This window comes from Populus euphratica, unplaced genomic scaffold (genome assembly GCF_000495115.2).
Source record: "Populus euphratica unplaced genomic scaffold, PopEup_1.0 scaffold125.1, whole genome shotgun sequence".
In the NCBI taxonomy this organism is placed as follows: Eukaryota; Viridiplantae; Streptophyta; class Magnoliopsida; order Malpighiales; family Salicaceae; genus Populus; species Populus euphratica.
Genome location: NW_011500014.1, coordinates 256,222 through 275,334, shown reverse-complemented (window position 1 = coordinate 275,334; position 19,113 = coordinate 256,222). Strand labels below are relative to the sequence as shown.

The 19,113-nt window shown below is 30.1% G+C and overlaps 1 protein-coding gene across 6 annotated transcripts; it reads right to left on the bottom strand.

Moving 5' to 3' along the window:
- Window positions 1-680: 680 nt before the first annotated feature.
- LOC105141600 (F-box/kelch-repeat protein At1g74510-like) lies at window positions 681-4,433 on the bottom strand. 6 transcript variants are annotated; one of them, XR_845424.1, is made up of 4 exons: window positions 4,245-4,433; window positions 2,023-3,621; window positions 1,652-1,702; window positions 681-871 (listed from the first exon to the last, which is right to left on the bottom strand). XR_845424.1 is itself a non-coding variant. In XM_011048863.1 (2 exons), the coding sequence occupies exon 2, from the start codon at window positions 3,569-3,571 to the stop codon at window positions 2,186-2,188; it is 1,386 nt and encodes a 461-aa protein (XP_011047165.1). In that variant the 5' UTR covers window positions 3,572-3,621; window positions 4,245-4,433; the 3' UTR covers window positions 1,743-2,185. The 6 variants fall into 6 exon arrangements, 3 of the variants coding, with proteins under 3 accessions (XP_011047165.1, XP_011047167.1, XP_011047168.1); XR_845425.1 differs by lacking the exon at window positions 1,652-1,702 and having other exon boundaries at window positions 682-871; XR_845423.1 differs by lacking the exon at window positions 681-871 and having other exon boundaries at window positions 1,604-1,702.
- Window positions 4,434-19,113: the final 14,680 nt, after the last annotated feature.

Below are 19,113 nucleotides of genomic sequence, written 5' to 3'. Positions count from 1 at the left end.
AAAGGTTTAATTCCAACATTGTAAAAATAAAATAAAATAAAATGGACTAAATGCAGAGATGGGAATTTTATAACATGACTTATGATAGTCTCATTATGGGAGAATGGAGAGGAGGAACAATTAGAAAGGAAAGGAAAGTAAACAAGTAAAGTGTCGTAAATCATTGATATCAGCAACAATAAATAAAATCAGGTAAAATCCTTTTTGGCGTTCTGTAGCACTAAAACCCATCCCTACCATGCACTTAAAGCCAAGCAACTGCAGTCACAACTCAAGTACACTTGTCAACGTATCGCAACAGTCAATAACACCACATAAGATCCCTTCTTTCTACCTCGGTTTTTTTTTTTTCGAGTTTCCTAAATTTGACCGCGTCATTTTGCATAAAAGTCAACATGAAGGTTTCAAATTTATACTTCTGGTTCCCTGGCTTTGACCACCCACTCCTGCTTCCTTCAAACTTCAACCCTTTTGTTCTAGTCTCATAGAGACTACGGTTATTGTCATCATCTTTATCTTTGTTTTTATATTTTAAAAATATTTTTTAAAAATATTAAATTTTTTTATATTTTTATTTCAAATTTTAATATACTACTATAGAAAATTAATTAAAAAAACATTATTTTAATATATTTTTAATTAAAAACAATCACTATCATAATACACTATCTAATCAACTGAGTCAATGGGGTTATTCAAGAATCAATACCACCTTGGTAATTATGAAGCTTAAATCAGTTGGTAATTTTTTCTTATGTTAATAATATAGGCAATTTCAAACTCAAAACTCTTCAGAGAGCTCATCGGCTTCTACAGAACTGTCCAATCCAACGGCTTAATCAAGCGGTAATCAGATGGGGTTTGACGGCCTCTGCGGTCTATATATGACAGCAGAAATATGTGATTGCTTACCATTTATAAATGCAGAAATACCATAACCTATAAACATCAATACATCAGACAAATAATGATAATATGCACATCAAACATTAAAATCACACATGGACCTGCCCACATTGTATATATCAATACTTTTAATTTCCCAACACCTTAACGCTAATTGTCACATCAGTTGGAATACAAATTCCTCCTGCATTCTATCAAAATGTTCTTAACAACAAAGTTTTATTAATTCCAACAAAACAGACTGGACATACTTGTAAAGGAAAAGGAAAGAAAAAAACGTGTATGCATGTAAGAAACTATTTGATTTTGCTCTATTTTGACGTGGCTAATTTTCAGCCAAGGAGACTGAGGCAATTCTCAGGGCAGGGAATTCTACTCAAGTTAACAGGGGCATGGCTCCTTGGGATAGCACAACGTGAGCCACCTCAGGCATGACCAGAGATGAAACTCTGCACCTGGGCTGAGGAGGAGAACAATTCAGGTAGACAGATGCTCAACACAAATATTGATGAATGTTAAAGCTGTCTAGTTTATGATTTAGAGAACAACCACACTTTATAAGATTCAGCAAAAATAGAAGGTAAGGAAACTGACATTTCAGTACATGCCATCAACTTAATCAGAGAGGCAGGAGGATAACCAGTTCAGTCAATTATACAGAGGCTGATGCTCAGAGATATCGATGTATGCATATGTGTATATATTTAAGTTCATTTGGAGCTTTGTACTTGAGAAATAAACACACCAGAACACAAGCTCTTGGCCGGAAGAGGAAAGGTATTATTCAACATCACCCCTGTCCGGGACAAGAGAATTGTCATTATCTTGTCCAATGATGAAAGGGAGGAATTGAGTGTATTATTAACAACATGACACATTACAATAAACTAAAACTGTGATTTTATTCATCTGTGCAAGCTGTAGATTTTCTCACCTTTGCAAAGCTTTTATGGTAACCAAACATACAAATGACAATCAGACTATGACGGAAGAAAACGACACAAAGCCATGAAACAAATTAAAAATAAAAGGAAAAGTTATCAGCACCTCCTAAAACTGCATCTATGGATCTAAATTAAAACACAAATTTATCCCAAAAGGGAAGGCAGTGATTACCAGATGTCCAGATTCCCATCTCCTCAACAAAGCCATGATCCAACAGTGCAGATTGATACGCTGCACGTGGTTGGTGACTGACGTGCACATCAACATTCCATCTCATCACAGCAAAATTTGCACTTCCATATATTACTTGTTGTTGGTGATATAGGTGTGCACGTCAGCATCCCATCACAGCACAATTGTACACAAAGCTGCCCGAAGGCTTACTAGCAAGCAGGTTCCACTTTGGAGGACCATCACCTGGAGCCCATGAGTGCAGCTCAATCATCCCTCCACCTAGAGCCCTAGGTCCACCTATAACAATAAGTCGATCTCCACATGCCCTAAATGCCAGGCCCCAACCATTCATCGAAACTGCTTGTTCAGGTAACCTCCCAAGTGTAATCCACACATTGTTTTTTTTGTCATATTTCCTCACCTCCTTTTGTGCATAATCAGCTGCATAGAGCTCATTATTCACAACTGCAACTAAAGGAGGTGCCCCAGCTGCAGCAGGTGTTTCTGTCACCACAGCCCCTCCATTTTGAGCAGGCAGCATATCAGGTATCTCTTGCCACATTCTTGTTTTCAAATCATATGCCTCCCCACATGTCAGCATCTTTGAATTGCCTGCTCCAATTCCACCAATAACATAAAACTTGCCATCCATAAATAGTCCAGAACACATTTTCCTAGCTTTATTCATGTTTGGAATAGCAACCCACATGCCAGTTTCTGAATTGTACAGCTCTGCTGAGTTCAAAACATTGCCATGTGGATCACAACCACCAGCAAGAATCGCAATTTCCCCCAGATTGGCAGATCCAAACAAGCACCTGGGTGTGTTCATCTTCATGCCAGATGTCCATGTGTTTGTTAAAATGCTATATCTATAAATAACATGGGACTCTATTCCCTTTCCAAAAACTAGAAGATCCGTACCAACAGCCAGTGATTCCTTGTCCGAACACATGAAACATTCATTTGATTTAATTCTTGGCAAATGCAACCATCGACGACGAATAGGATCATAGGCCTCCCATTCAAGGAGATTGCAAGAGAAATATACCCATCGCTCGACAATTCCTGCTTCCCGCCTCAGCTTATATAGCTGACCACTCCGAACTAGAGATCGGAAGCTTTTATTGAGTAAAGCAATGGCACCATAATCGGACCTTGAGCAGTGGAGGAGACAGCTTATTGATAAGTCTCGACCAAGTTGGTTAATGAGTGAACTCGAATCTGTTTGATTATCCACTTGATGGTGGTTTTCTAGTTGACTAGTTTGTGCAATTGAAAGAGCATGCAGACAATCAGCTTGATACTGATTATCTGGTTGATCAATATGCACAATGGAATGAACATGCAGAGCCTCCAGCTTTTCCCGTCTCTCATGGCCCTCCAGCACCTTTGCTGCCTTTCTTGAGGCAACGTCTTCCCCATCTTCTAATGGCCGCTTGTTTGAGAGCTCAACAGCGCAGCAAGCATTATAGATCCACTTGTTCTCTTGCTCACATGATGCTGGTAATTCACTTGGGACAGGATAAGATGAAGCTTCCAACATAGTGCTGGGTTTAAAAGAATAAAAGAAACAAAAGCTTACCAGCAGACTCCCTTGTAATAATAAATTGCAAAAACAGTCAAACAATAAAGGAAAATCAATGAGTCATGAAATCTATTGAAAAATAACGCATGCAACCAAGAATTGTACAGCCAAGCCAAAAAAAAGTAACAATAAATTGGAAACAAAAACCCAGATCTTTGCAGCATTCTGAAATGAATGCAAAACCTAACAGACATAGAATGATGCATCTCAAGGTAACAACTTCTTTTTTTTAAAAAAAAAAAATCTTTTTAATCAGGTATGACAAAACAATCTAGCAAAAGATTACATTTCACCAATTAAAAAAAAAAGAAGCAACAAGTTACAGAAATAAATAAGACAGTGAAAGCAGCTATGCATGAGAAATGACAGGAAACCAATCTGATCTCTGAGCTCAAAAAACCAAAGTAATTCAAGAATTAAGCACACATATCCGACTACAATCCAATTCCTTAATAAATTTTCCTATTAAAAAAAAAAATAAAGATCTGCTCAGAAGACTAATCCATGCCAATCTACAACAAAATACTATCCATATAAGAAATGATTTAGAAAACAAAAAACAACATTAGCAAATTGTGCTACCATAAATGTTTGCAGCAATCATTAAAAAGAGAGAAAGAAAGACACTCACACAAATTCGGCAACAAAGTTTTGAGCTTTCGCTGCAATTCAATGGTATGTGAGAATCAAAATCCAATTGCTATTTTCTTCCGTTAGATTCACCCCCTCCCCCCCCCCCCCCCCCCCTCTCTCTTGTTTATTCGGGTTATATTAGCTGACAGCCGAGAGAGTAACAAAATATGTTGAATGGGAACGTTGATTTAATGTTGCGGCCTTTTAAATATATATATAATAATAATATATTACTTTTCCGACGCGGCTTATATAGTATGACACAGATCCTTGTGGTTCATATATGGGCGCCGCGCGATGCCACATTTTCCTTTATAAAGTTAATTAATTAATAATGATTACAATTAAAATATGTAATGGTAAGAATAATAATTATTTAAAAATAAGAAAAGATGTTAGAGTGAAAAAACCTCATTTATGATAAAATATTACATTAAGAAAATTTTGCATTCAGTATTTTTTTATTTATTGATATCTACATTAGATGGGATTTTTGCATATTAATTTCAATCGATTAATTTTTAATAAAGATATGTTTAAAAAAAAAACCCTTGTACAAAAGTCATTAAATTCAATTTTTTATCATTTATTTTGAAATTATTAAAAATCAAATAAAATATTTATAACCTTTAATTTTTATTTCTTTATCATAATATTTTTTTGTCAAGTTTCATATAATATGGTAATTAAAATAATTATTTACATTAAGTTTTTTAAATAAAAAATAAATCATATTTTATAAAATTAAAGGAAATATTTAAAACTCTAATTAAGTCTCTTTGTAATCTCATATTCTTGAAACCTTTGATAAAATTCATAAAATTAATAAAAGAAATATCATAACATGCGGAAAGTGAATATTTAAATAATAGGGATGATGATAAATTTGGAACTTGAAATAAAATGCCCATGTGTTATGTAAACTTTTGGTTAAAATCCATGAAGATGTTGAAGTAAATATTATGTTAAGATAGTAAATTGCATATTGAATTGAAAAGATGGCTTTAGATTTTAAAATTTTAAAATAAAATGTTCATGTGTTAATTTAAAAATAAAAATATGAAAAATTGTGGAAAAGTAAAAAAACAAAGAAAAACATATAAAAACCAAATAGAAGAGATAAAAAAGCAAAGCAATGTTTTGGGATATAATATAATGAAATTCGATGTAGTTAATTTAAACTTGGTATTAAAATGTGCTTAGACCTAAAAAATAATACTTGGTGAACATAAAAGGTACAATGTAAATTTATTTTTCAAAAATCGATAAACTATTGCTAAATGTGGAGAATGTTTATAAATTTGGGGCGAGAATATGTAGAAAAATATTTTAGAATTTTTAAATAAATTAATATATAATTTTATATGTGAATGACCTTGACCTCTGATATAAATCTTATATACAATGACATAGTTTTTAACTTGAAAAAAGATGAAATGTGAGAAGAATTTGTATTATAAGTAGGGATAAAAGCATCCAATATAGTAGTTTGGAAATCATGATGATTTAAGCAATGAAATAGTATATAAATTCAAATTTTAGCATAAAAAGTACATATTGTCTAGCTTTATACTATTAAACATAATTCTCAATTCAACCATCGGGGGCCAATATTTTATGAGGAGTATCATTATGTATTATTTTATTTTAAGTTCAAATTTCAAGTCGATTTGTGTTTAGGAAGATTATACAAATTACCAATACTCATAAAAAGGATTTAGAAGTTAATAATGATGCATAAAGCAGTGATAAATTCTTAAAGAAAAAAAAAAGACCTAATTTTTTCTTTATAAATATGGTCGGTAACCATTTTAGAAGGAGGAAAGCTTCCTTCTTCATTTTTCTTGAATTTTCCATATAGTTGTGAAGGGATTGAGGAGTTTTGATGGCTTTAGCATGGACTAAAAGGAGAAAAACACTTAAATACATGATAAAAAGAGATATAAAAAAGGGAAGTTAGAGAGAGAAGCTAAAGGAATCAAAAGAGAAAGAAGGAGGCTTGGAAAAATTTTGACCGGAAGGCATTTAGAGTTCATATAAATGACTAGTAAGATACTTAGAACTCATTTATGTAAGTTTGAGTAAGTTTTAAGTAGTTTTCAACAATTTATGAATCTTTAGGGTTAATGTTCTAACAAGATTTTAGAGGAAATCTAAAATTACTTATGATTGAATTAATTGAGTTGGAATAGATTATAATGGATACTAAATCATAAAAAAAATTAAGAACAAATTACAATGACAAGTAGGACTCTATAGGCTGACCAAAAGGGAAATTGTTTTGAAGTGTTTAGATTGTGCAATTTATATAATTGTGTTATGTTATTGTGTAAAGTGATTATAAATGGATTAAGTTAATTTATCAAAATAATAATGAAATTTTTAGGTTATTGAGAATAAGGATTTTTGAATTAAAGATATAGTTAATTGTACTTGTTATTAAATGGTATAAATGATGAAGAATCTAGTTTAAACCATGAAGATTTAAGAAAAATTTCAAGAGAAAATGGAAGCTTCAAGGCCGGCTATAAGTAGAGTCAAGGAAAATTAACAAGTAAAGATGAAGTGATATGAATTATGTTTATTTTAAATGTTAAAAGAGTTACTATGAGTTAAAAGGAACAAATTGAATTATAACTGTTGAAAATTAGATTATTGTGTTTTCGGATTTAAAAGTATAAGTGAAAGTTATGATGAATACATGGATAATAGATTGTGAAATTGGATATGGAATTGAGGTTTTAAAGAACAAAAAGTAAAAGAAAATGATTTGCAAAAATTAGCGGAAGTTATAATTTTATTTTTGAAAATATAAATTGTAGTAAATATGTTGATATAAGCTATTCATATAGCAAGTGAAGAAAATCATAACATAAATAGATGGAAGAAAAGATGATATTATGTAAGGGTAAAGAATTAGATAATTTAATTGGATAAGAATATCATTATGAAAATTTAAGAATTAAGAGAAATATAAAAGGAAAATTGTGAGGTTAATGTAATTGTTAAGGATGTAGGAGTAATGGTTAAAAGTAGTGAACCTAAGTACTTATATGCATGACAAACTAATGAATAAATAAACTTATGAGTAGTGTGATGAAATTATGTATCACGAATGTTAATGTATGATGAGATAAAAGAGATATTGATAATAATACCTTCTCTAGCATAAAAAGAGGCACTACAAGTGACATCTTCTAAAGCTGGAGGAGCATGGAGAGAGGGGATGATGCGGATCAGCCTAACACCAAGCATAATCATGCTAACAACTCATTGGAGGTGTCAATTGGGCCAATCACAAGAGCTAGGGCTAAGAAGCTTAAAGATTTAGCTAGAGGAATACTTTATTCTAATTTAAATTTTAATTGGTCCTATTAATATGAAATTGTTCTATTATAAATGATTGAGTTTTGAATGTTTGGAAGAAAAGGAAAGATTAAAGATTTGGAAGAATTTATTGGCATCCATAAAGAATCTTTGAATTGATTAGTGACCATATAGGTTTGTTGGATTTTTGATATTCATGAAAGGATAGCTGAATTGATTGGTAATCAAATAGGTTAGCTGGAGTTTTAGCATCCAAATGCATAGTCATGTTATTGGTAATCAAATGAGTTTGCTAGATTTATTGATATTCATCGGGGGATAGTCGAGTTATTGGTAACCAAAAAAGTTAATTGATTTTATTAGCATTTATAAGGAATAACTAGAGTGATTAGAATTCATAAGGGATAGCTAGAGTTATGAACATCTATATAGGATGACTAAGATTAAATTGGCCAAGTTGATGATGGTCAGAATACTTAAGTTGTTCAATCAAATAAACAAGTTGAATGTCTTTTAGAAATGAAAATAAGACTCTTGTTGATATTTTACTCATATTTTAATTCTTGTAATGGTATTCATGCATTTATAATGCTAATTACTTGATTCTAAGTTCATCTCATTATAAATATAATTAATATATCATTAGTAAAATATCTTTTATAGATAAGTGATGATCTCTTGAAAATGATATATCATTAATTTGAATTTTATGAAGCTCATGCGCGCATATATATATATATGTGTGTGTGTGTGTGTGTGTGTGTACACACCTAATAATTTTATTTAGTTGTTCATTATATTTATTACGTTTATTATTAATATGGAATTGATTTGAAAAATAAAAGATTCATCGTAAATGAATGTTGATAAGGTAACCAAGAGGTTGTTATACTGTTATGTGAGGATATAGTTTAAGATGTCAGGATTAGAATTGTGTATTAATTTATGTGTGTCAATTATAAACACCATGAAATAAATGATCTATTTTAAAGGGAAATTTAGTTGAGATTGTAGTAGATTAAATAAGGATGTTTTAAAAGATTAAAGACGAAGGAAATGCACATAAATATGACAGTAAGTAGTATGAGAATTGTGAAGATAAAAGGAATTGATAAATTCATAGGAATTGATAACTAAAAGATGATATAAGATTTTGTACTAGAAAAAACACTGGAATATATTATTAATAAATAAAGTAAATAATGAGTTCAAAAAATATATGAATGACAAAGGGTATAAAGAAATGATTTTTTAAATGAAAATTATATGAACAAACTAAATAGTACAAATTAATAATAAGAAAGAATGAAAAATAACATGGGTGATGTTGAAATGATAATAGCAAGGATTAGAAATAATATGGATAAGTTACTTGTGACATTAAGCATGTTCAAATGGTTTCAAGAAAGGTTAATTGATTAAAAACAATAAAATGGGTAAAAGGATAATTGAATAAATATTAAAAAATTAAAACAAGATGAAATGGATATTAAAGAAAAAAGAATAGAAGCAATGATCATAGATATTAAATGGTAACTGTGAGGAAATGTTGAAAAATAAAATAATTAAATGAGTTGTGACAGGTGATAGTTGAGAAATATAAAAAGGCATGTAAGTTGAAAGATAAAATACATTACATAGCTATGTCAGTTAGTTGTGAATGTAGCATTACATAGTGACACGACTAAAAGATTGATTAGAATGAAATATGGAGTAAATTAAATGTGCTTTTAAGAAGGAACAATTACTCTAATTAAAGGGTTTAGTAAAGAAATTAGGGTTTAAATTTACCATGTTAGGAGTAAGATATTGTATAAATTAAATTGTGCTAGTGAGATGTGTAAGATATGACATGAATATGATTTGTATAAGAACATAACAGGAAAATGATATAATAGAATCAAAAAGAGATTTCAATCGAGGTTGATGAGTATGTATTAAATTAAAAAATGATATTGACTTGAAATAATTAAGGAAGATTAATAAGAATGGTATCTCTTGCATATGTGTTGAATATAAATAACTCAAATAACTCAAATGTTTATTATATTTTTCATGATTTTACATGTATTTTCAAGTAAATACCTTTAAAGATTGAGGATCTAAATGAAGTGCTATTGAATTATCTAATTTCTCATCTTGATAGTTATTACTAACTTTGAAGGAAAAAATGCGTGGTTTATGTTTGAGGTAAAGGATGAAGAAGAAAAACCACCTATGGATAAAAGAAATGATGTGAATGGAAGTTATGATATTAATGAAAAGTTTGATAAAATAAATATTTAAGGTTATGTCATTTCTAGAGTTGATTTATATATTCTAGTGATGAATATATATGAATTTTGTTTTCATGGTTATATTTTCATACATTAGTGGAAGATATGTTGATGACATTTATGGATATAAAAGATATATAACCTAAATTATTTATGTGTTACAAGTATTTGTCCATTAATTATCTCAATTCTTTTTAGAAGGAACCTCAAGCTACCTACCCTTTTTATGTTAAAGAGATTTGTATATTTCAAATGAATACTTTAAAAACAATTTATATGTATATCACTAAAAAAATAATGTAAACGTATAATTGTATAATAATGAATCATATATGATTGTATTTGTTGATAAAATTGTCGATGAATGAGTTGAGATTATTCTTATAAATAAAAACATTTACTCAAATTATTACTTATATGATTACCAATTCAAAAAGAAAAGTATTTGAAATATAGTGTATTATATATTTGCTTTAATATCTGATAATTTTTTTTATTAAATTTTAAGTAAAATGTAAATATCTTAAATGTAGGAATGTATTTGATTCCCATAGGAAATATTTTGAAGTTATAATATTATGACTACAAAGTTTTTTATAAAATAAAATTTGGTCTTATTTTATACTTTTTGTCACCATAAATATTTATAATTATAAATATCTACATCACCCAAAATACATACAAAATAATATTTTTTTATTTTATAAAAAAATAAATTAATTATGGATATACATATATAAACTATTTTTATTATTCAACTAGAAATCACACACAAAGAAGGTTCCAATTGGATTGTAATTTATTACATAATTGTATTAATTATCTTATTTAAGTAATGCCAATACTTGTAAATATTGTCAGGTATTCATGTGATAACTTATGTTAACAACAAATCAAGTTCCTTTCATAGCACAGATTTTGGTTATACCATATAGTTGGGGTATGAAAATGCCAAGTATTTGTTGTGCCAAGAAATCTAGATTAACCATTTAACAAGCAAGATATTAAGAGTGATTAAGATAATAAATACAAAACATGTTAGTATCAAACATTAAAGTTCATATTGAGTATATACCATACTTATTCTTGCACCATTAGTGTAACCTTTTCACCTTGACATAATAAACTTAACTAAACATTATGAATAAGAGAAATATAACTAAACAAGATAAGAACATAATTATATAAGTATAGTAAAGAAAATAAAAGACATAAACAAGAGATTAATGAAAGCATAACTTAAGCATTATAAAAATATAAAGAAAGAGAGCAAGAACATGATCTTAATTTGAAAACCAAGATACCTAAATGCATGAAAAATTCATTCTTTTATAGGCTAAAATTTAGAACTATTGATTTGATGACTAATTATTGAGTAGGTACCTCTTGTTTGGTAACAATCCTTACCTTCTTATTTGTAAAATATGTCATTGTTAACATCCAAATTTGAACAGATAATTTTCATAAAAGTTCTGGGATATTATCTCAGCTTTCCAACAAAATAAGAATAAGATCATTTAAACTTCTAGAACTTGAGATATGGGCTGAACACTTAATAGTGTCTAGGTTGTAGGATAGACTCTAACTTCTCTTTTGATAGTAAGATTTGGACTTCCAAATGGCAGAATTGAGTCTTGGACTCTTATGAATATTTTAGGCCTATATCTTAGCTCTCTAGCCATATAAAATAGACTGAAATCCAAGATTTATAGCTCCAAATATGATCCAATGACTAAACAGTGTTTTAGTTTGAATTGAATTAACATTTCTTTTCTAAGCTTAGCATTTTCTTTGTCTTTTTATTTTTAATAGTTAATCACATCAATCATTTGAATTATCAGATATGCCTATATTTAAAATGAACATTTACCATAAATTAAAGTTATCTTATATTATTAGACTTGTTATTATAAAACATGCTTAAGTTAAGGAATTTAATGATACTTTAAATGTAATATGATGATATAAAGTCTTAATAAGAATGTACTTTTAAATGCTAATCAATCACCTAATTACATTATTAATTTCTAAAAAAGGATATGCGTGATGTTATGATAAAGGTGTAGGATTGCTATTGTATCTTTTAAAAATTGGTGAAGATTATATACAATCATTATAACCATTCATATGCAAGTTTTCACTATTAAGAAAACTTAGGTGATGAAGAACTATCATATGATACATTTAATTAGGGTTGCTTAATTGGACTTTGTATTTTTCAATTACATGTATTGATTTTTCATCATCAATAATGATGATATTTTTACCATATTGTTTTTTTAGCAGCATGATGGCTAATATGTTATTATGTTAATAAATATGTCCCATTAGGAATGTTAATCTATTAATCTTACAGATAATTTGGGTCAATATGCTATCTGTTCTTTATTTTTTTTCAATGAGATGAAACTATAATTAGTTGAGATAAATAATAACGTCATTTCCTCCTTTGATTTAACATAATAGAAAGAAAAAGGAATGTAAAATAATCAAATCTAGCTAAAAAAGTTTAAGAAAGCAATAAAAAATAAAGGAAAAAATAGTGAAAAAAAACAAGGAAATGAAAAGTGATTAATAAAGGATAAGAAAGAAATTATGTGTATGTAAATTACCATCATTTCTAATAATTTGATGGACTTTTTATATTATTACAGAGTTTGAGATTCACATAAATTTCTAATTCTAATTTTATAAATACTATTTATAATAGATAAAAGGTTTTTATTATGAATTCTAATATAATATGAAATTTTATTTACATGCCTCTTTCTTACAATCATATGAATTCAAACTAAATTATAAATTCGGTCAGCTTATTCTATAGAGAACTTTTGTTCTAGATAGAATTTAATCTTCTAACTAACCATGTAAACTCACTTTATAGACAATTGCCTTTTTCAACTTGATCAAGATTTCTAGCTTTCATGGCTGATTATTACTTATAATCATTTGGTTCATTTCTTTCTAATATATCTTATTGATTTGGACTCTTCTGAGATATAATTGATTTTACTTTAATTGATTGATTTTAGCCTTCATTTTCTTGTGGTTGTGAATGACTACTATTTTTATTTAGTTGATATATGGATGCTTATTTTTAGTGTAAGCAATTATTAATTAGTATTTAAAAGTGTATTTTTATCAAGGTTTTATATCATCATTTTACACTTGAAGTATCAATAACTCCTTAATTAAAACATGTTTTATAATAACATATCTAATAATATAAAATACTTTTAATTTGTGGTAAATGTTCATTTTAAATATAGGCCTATCACATAATAAAAAGATTGATTGATGAGTTTAAGAACTGAAATTGAAAGGAAAAAGAGATGGCCAAATGACACGACTAAAAGAATGATGTCTTCTCCCAAGTGCAGGAGTGTCGAAGTAATAAATAACCCAGCCAGACCGGAGTCGAACCACAGGGAGGTTAATTGTATAAATTATAAATAACAATAATACAACAACAATAAAAATAACAACAATAACAATAGTAATAACAGCAATAATAATAATAATAATAATAATAATAATAATAATAATAACCACAGGGAGGTTATTTGTACAAATTATAAATAACAATAATACAACAACAACAATAATAATAATAATAGTAATAACAATAATAACAACAATAACAATAATAATAGTAATAACAATAACAGTAGTAGTAGTAGTAGTAGTAGTAATAATAATAATAATAATAAAGAAGAAGAAGAAGAAGAAGATGAAAACTTTGAAAATGGAATATTAACGTAAAGATTTAACAACGATAACAATAAATGTCAAGGTTAGAGGATCCACTAATGATATGTCAAACAAGTATAGTATAAACTCTTATTAGTCAATTGGAAACCACACACAAAGGAGGTTCCAATCAGATTATAGATTGTTAACATGATTACAATAGTCATCTTATTCAATTAATGCTAATACTTGTAAATCTCGTCAAGCATTCATGATTATAACTTATGTTAACAACAAATCAAGTTCCTTTCATAGCTCAGGTGTCGGTTATACCATACAGTATGGGCTATGAAATGTGCCAAGCATTTGTTGTATTGTTATACAACATAAATCAAGATTAGTCATTTAACAAGCAAAGTATTAAAGAGTGAACAAAATAACAAATATAAAACATGTTAGTATCAAACATTAAAGTCCATATTAAGTTTACACTATACTTATTCTGAAACCATTAGTGTAACCTTTTCACCTTGACATAATAAACTTAGCTAAACATAATAAAAGAAAGAAAAATAAATAAACAAAATAAGAACATAAATAAGATAAGAGTTAACTAAGTAAAGGAAAGGAAATGAAAAGCATAAACTTGATATTAATAAAAGAAAAGCATAAACATTACAAAAAATACAAAGAGATAAAGCAAAAGCATGATCTTGATCTGGAGACCAAGATGCCTAAATGCATGGCAAATGCCTCCTTTTATAGGCCAAAATTGGGAACTATTGATTTGATGACTAATTGATGAGTGGGTGGCCAACTCTTGACTTGGTGACAATCCTTATCTTCTCTTGTCTGCCCAAAACGTCATTGATAACGTCAAAATTAGAGCTACTAAAAAACATGAAAGTTGTAGGAAATTGTCTCAGCTTTCTTGTGTAAAATATTAAGCTTATTTTGACTTCTAGAACTCCAGATATGGCCAAAATACTAAACAGTGCTCGGGTTAAAGGACATATTCGGGCTTCTTTGTTGTTGCAACAATTTGAACTTGAAAATGGCCTTTTTAGATCTTGGGCTCCATATGAAAGTTGTAGGCCTATGTCTTACCTTTCCATCCATATAAAGTAGACCTAAATCTGAGATCTATAGCTCCAGATATGACCCAATTATCGAAAATTGTTCCGGTTTGGATTGCACCGACATCTCTTTTCTAAGTTTGGCCATCTCTTTATCCTTGCAATTTAAGTTCTTCAAGTCATCAATCAATCCTTTCATTTATGTGATAGGCCTGCATTAAAAATAGACATTTACCACAAATTAAAGGTATCTTATAAAGTCATCAATCAATATTTTCATTTATATGATAGACCTGTATTTAAAATGAATATTTACCATAAATTAAAGGTATCTTATATTATTAGATATATTATTATAAAACGTGCTTTAGTTAAGGAGTTATTGATACTTCAAGTGCAAAATATTGATATAAAACCTTGATAAAAATACACTTTTAAGTACTAATCACACTCCCCAACCAGCTTATTACTAGTCCCTAGTAATCAAAGCGTTAAAAAAGAAAAACAATTTGCAAATTCCACAAAGCAAAGTATTCATCATTTAACTTCCATTAATTTATCTAGATAAACAAACTCTCGTTAAATTTATATACCTGCTCAATACCTCTTAACAAGATATTCATAAACCTTTCTTTTGTACTCAATATATCAAAACATAATTATAGGACTTTTCTTGGAAGAAAACAAAATTTTTGTTCTAATGTTTAAGGTTAACTTCCTTGGGCTGGGATTATTATTTTTGTCTCTTTTTTTTCTTTTTTTAAATATATATACATATAATTTAAAAACACCATGCATCTTTAACCCATGTAACGAGTTTTTGGCTAATGACTCCCAGACCAGTTGGTCTTAGGGCATTAGGTGTTAAGACACCCCTATGAGCTTAGTAACTCGGGTCGCAAATACTGATATATAGATAGTGCAATGCTTGATTCCCTTAAGCTTTTCTCCTTAACCCATGTAACAAGCATTGGGCCAATAGCTCCCAAGTTAGTTGACTTTAGGGTATTAGGTGTTAAAACACCTCTTCAGGCTTAATTGCTTAGGTTAGGGAGGCTACAAAACCAAACTTATCTATATTTTTATTATTATCATCATTTTTTTTCTTTTTTTTTTCATTTTTTTAATTATATACAATCCTTTTCCCTTAGTTGTTACCTTTAACAAAAGAACATAAATAATGTAATAATCCAATATGCAACCCACAATCATATGTTAAAGTGTGTGTGTGAAAATTAAGGTTTAAGAATACATGTTAAATGAATATATGAGCAGAATTAAGTGATAATAATACGAGAGTTTGTAAATTTGAATATTTCATGAAGTATTATAATAGACCTTGTTAAGAATGGTTACTAAGATGCGTCTCAAGAGTCACTTTAACAAAAGAGCTCATTTACCCTGCCATCCTAGTAACAACAATTATGCACATGCTTTATGAAATGGAAAACATTTTTTTTCTTAATCAACTACTACCCTCTCCCCCCAACCAAAACGAGACATTGTCCTCAATGTTCTAAGGTAGAAAGATAGAGTATAGAAAATATCACCTGAAATAACGAACATTGACAAACCTGAAACACACTTAAACAAAAATAAGAAATAACAAAACACAATAATAAAACAAAACAACACAAAAATTACAAATGAAGACTCAAATCTAATCTAAGCTTTTTATAGCTTTTCTTGGATGACCAATTTATGCGATTTATGGAGGGATCAATGACAGGAATGAAAGATTGTAGTTGGTCAATCAATTGTTCAGTAGTAGCAGCAGAGATTATGATTTGTCGTGCAGAAGATGTTAGAAATTCCTGTTCCACAACATGATCAAGAAAAGACAACAACTTATCATAATAACCATTAACATTTAACAAACCTATGGGTTTATGGTGAATGTGCAGTTGGGCCCAAGAGGAAATATGAAAGATCTCTTCCAATGTGCCTAGACCACCTGGTAAAGCAATGAAGGCATCAACATGGTTAAACATTGCATTCATTCAAGCGGACATTGTGGAGACTTGAAGTTCCTCTCCAATTGTTTTTCCAATGATGTCCCTTTTTGCTAAAACTTCGAGGACGGCCCCCAAAACTTGACTACCTCCTAAAAATACAGCTATTGACACACCTCCCATTAACCCAAGACTGCCTCCCCCATACACTAAATGAATCTTTCTCTCAACTAGCACTTGACCAAGATGATTTGCTGATTCTAAAAACTCCTTTTCTTTCCCAAGACTAGATCCACCAAAAACACAAATATTGCGTTTGTGATGACCTGAGGAACTTGCCATTTCTACACACTTCTGTATTTGTTGAATGTATGGGTTGAGTAGAAATGAAAGGAAGGAAGAGAGGATTTTATAGATGAGAAATTAGAAAGGCAATCATACCACCTATATGTAGGCCAGCTAGAGTCTCACACACACACACTCTCTCTCTTTATTTATTTATTTATTTACTTTTAAAAAAGCATGTGTATGTACAGGTGGTTGTGATTGTGGCTCACATCTTCCTTTGGTTTTACGTCCAAGAACGGCTTAAACGCCCTTTATGGGTCGGGGATAGGCTTCCCATCCAGTTTTCTTAAAAACTGGTAAACAAGGTCTTTTTTAGTCAGATTCCCAAGACTAAGTCGATCATGTTGTTTATGAAATAGTGGCCATAAATCATGAATTGCACCATGCATATCTTTAATAGCATCCAGCAAAGGTATATTGATTCTTACCTGTTTGAAAGTTTCAAAAATTTCAGAGTTGTGCTTGACTTTTCTTTGTTTGGTCATGGCTTGAGAAAATGGAAGTGCTGGCGAAGAATCAGTCTTTTCTTTGCAATTTTCATATTCAACCCCTTCCTTACCCTTAGAGATTGACTCATCATCTTTCTTATAAGGTTCAAGAGAGGGTTTTTCAATAACCTTACCACTGCGAAGAGTAGTGACTGATTTGACTTGATCTAGGTGTTGGCTTCTAGAACTACTTGCATTTACATTGTATTGCCCCTTGGGATTTTGTTGTGGTTGAGATGGAAACTTATCTTTCTCTTGGAAACTGAGAGCAGATGCTAATTTTGTAAGAGTATCTTTAAAATCCGTCATGTTTTGAGCAAGTTGAGTATTGATTGTCTTTTGCTTTTCAATGAATGCATGCAATGTTTCCTCAAGATTTCTTCTAGGAGGTGGAGTATAAGGAGGTGCATATCCATGAGAATTTTGGAAATTATGTGTGCTTGAAACGGTGGTTGTGAAGTTTGTGCATTGTTGTTCTCACTCTTTCAACTAAAATTTGGGTGATTTCTCCAACCAGGGTTGTATGTTTGTGAGTATGGGTTGTGGTTGGCCCTTTAGAAACTGTTGAAAGCATGAGCTTGTTCATAGAGACATTCCTTAAAAGAAGGTAAGGTTGGACAATTATTGGTTGAGTGTTCATTTGTTTCACAGATTTGACACACAATGTTTTCAATAGATTTTAATTTACCACTCTTTTTCAATTCTAGTGCCTCGACTTTTCTAGTTAAAGATGCAAACTTGGCTTGAAGGTCATTATCTTCCCTAAGGTTATACATCTTGGCTTGAAGGTCATGATCTTCCCTAAGGTTGTACATACCTCCACTAGATGTATGAGGTTGAGTTTTACTCGGTGCCTCATAAGTACCCGCGGTGTCCCAATTTTGAGCATTTTCAGCTAACAAGTCTAAGTACTCCATTGCTTCATCAGGGTCTTTATCTTCAAAAGTTCCATTGCACATCAATTTCAACTTTTGCCTATCTCTAGGTGTTAAGCCTTCATAAAAATGTGAAACCAATCTCCATGTTTCAAAACCATGATGAGGGTAAGTATTAAGCAAGTCTCGATACCTATCCCAACATTGGTACAATGTTTCTCCTGGTTTTTGAGTGAAAGTGGTGATTTGTCTTTTGAAAGAGTTTGTTCGGTGAGATAGGAAAAACTTTTTTAAAAACTGCTGTTGTATTTCATCCTAAGCATGAATGGATCCTAGTCTCAAATTTTGTAGCCATGTTTTAGCTTTATCTTTTAATGAAAAAGGAAAAAGCTTTAATCTGATGGTATTCATGCTACAATTTAAATTATTATATGTGTTGCAAACCTCCTCAAATTCCCTTAAATACAAGTATGGATTTTCTAAATCTAAGCCATGAAAAGAAGGTAAAAATTGAATAATATCTGGCTTAAAATTAAAATGAGATGTATCGGGAGGAAAAACTATGCATGATGGTGCACTTGTTCTTGTGGGATTCATGTGGTCTCTAAGTGTTCTAGCACGGTTATTCTCATTATTCTCATTATGAAGTGATTGATTATCTTCTTCGGCCATATTTTCTGAAAATGATGAGGATACCCTACAAAGTCTACCACTTGATGTACGTGACCACACTCTCATGCACGTGTAAGAATAAAATAAAAAAGAAGAAGAAAGCAAAAGAAGGAGGAAGAAAACAAAATAAAAAAGAAACAAAAAAAAAGAAACAAAGTTATAT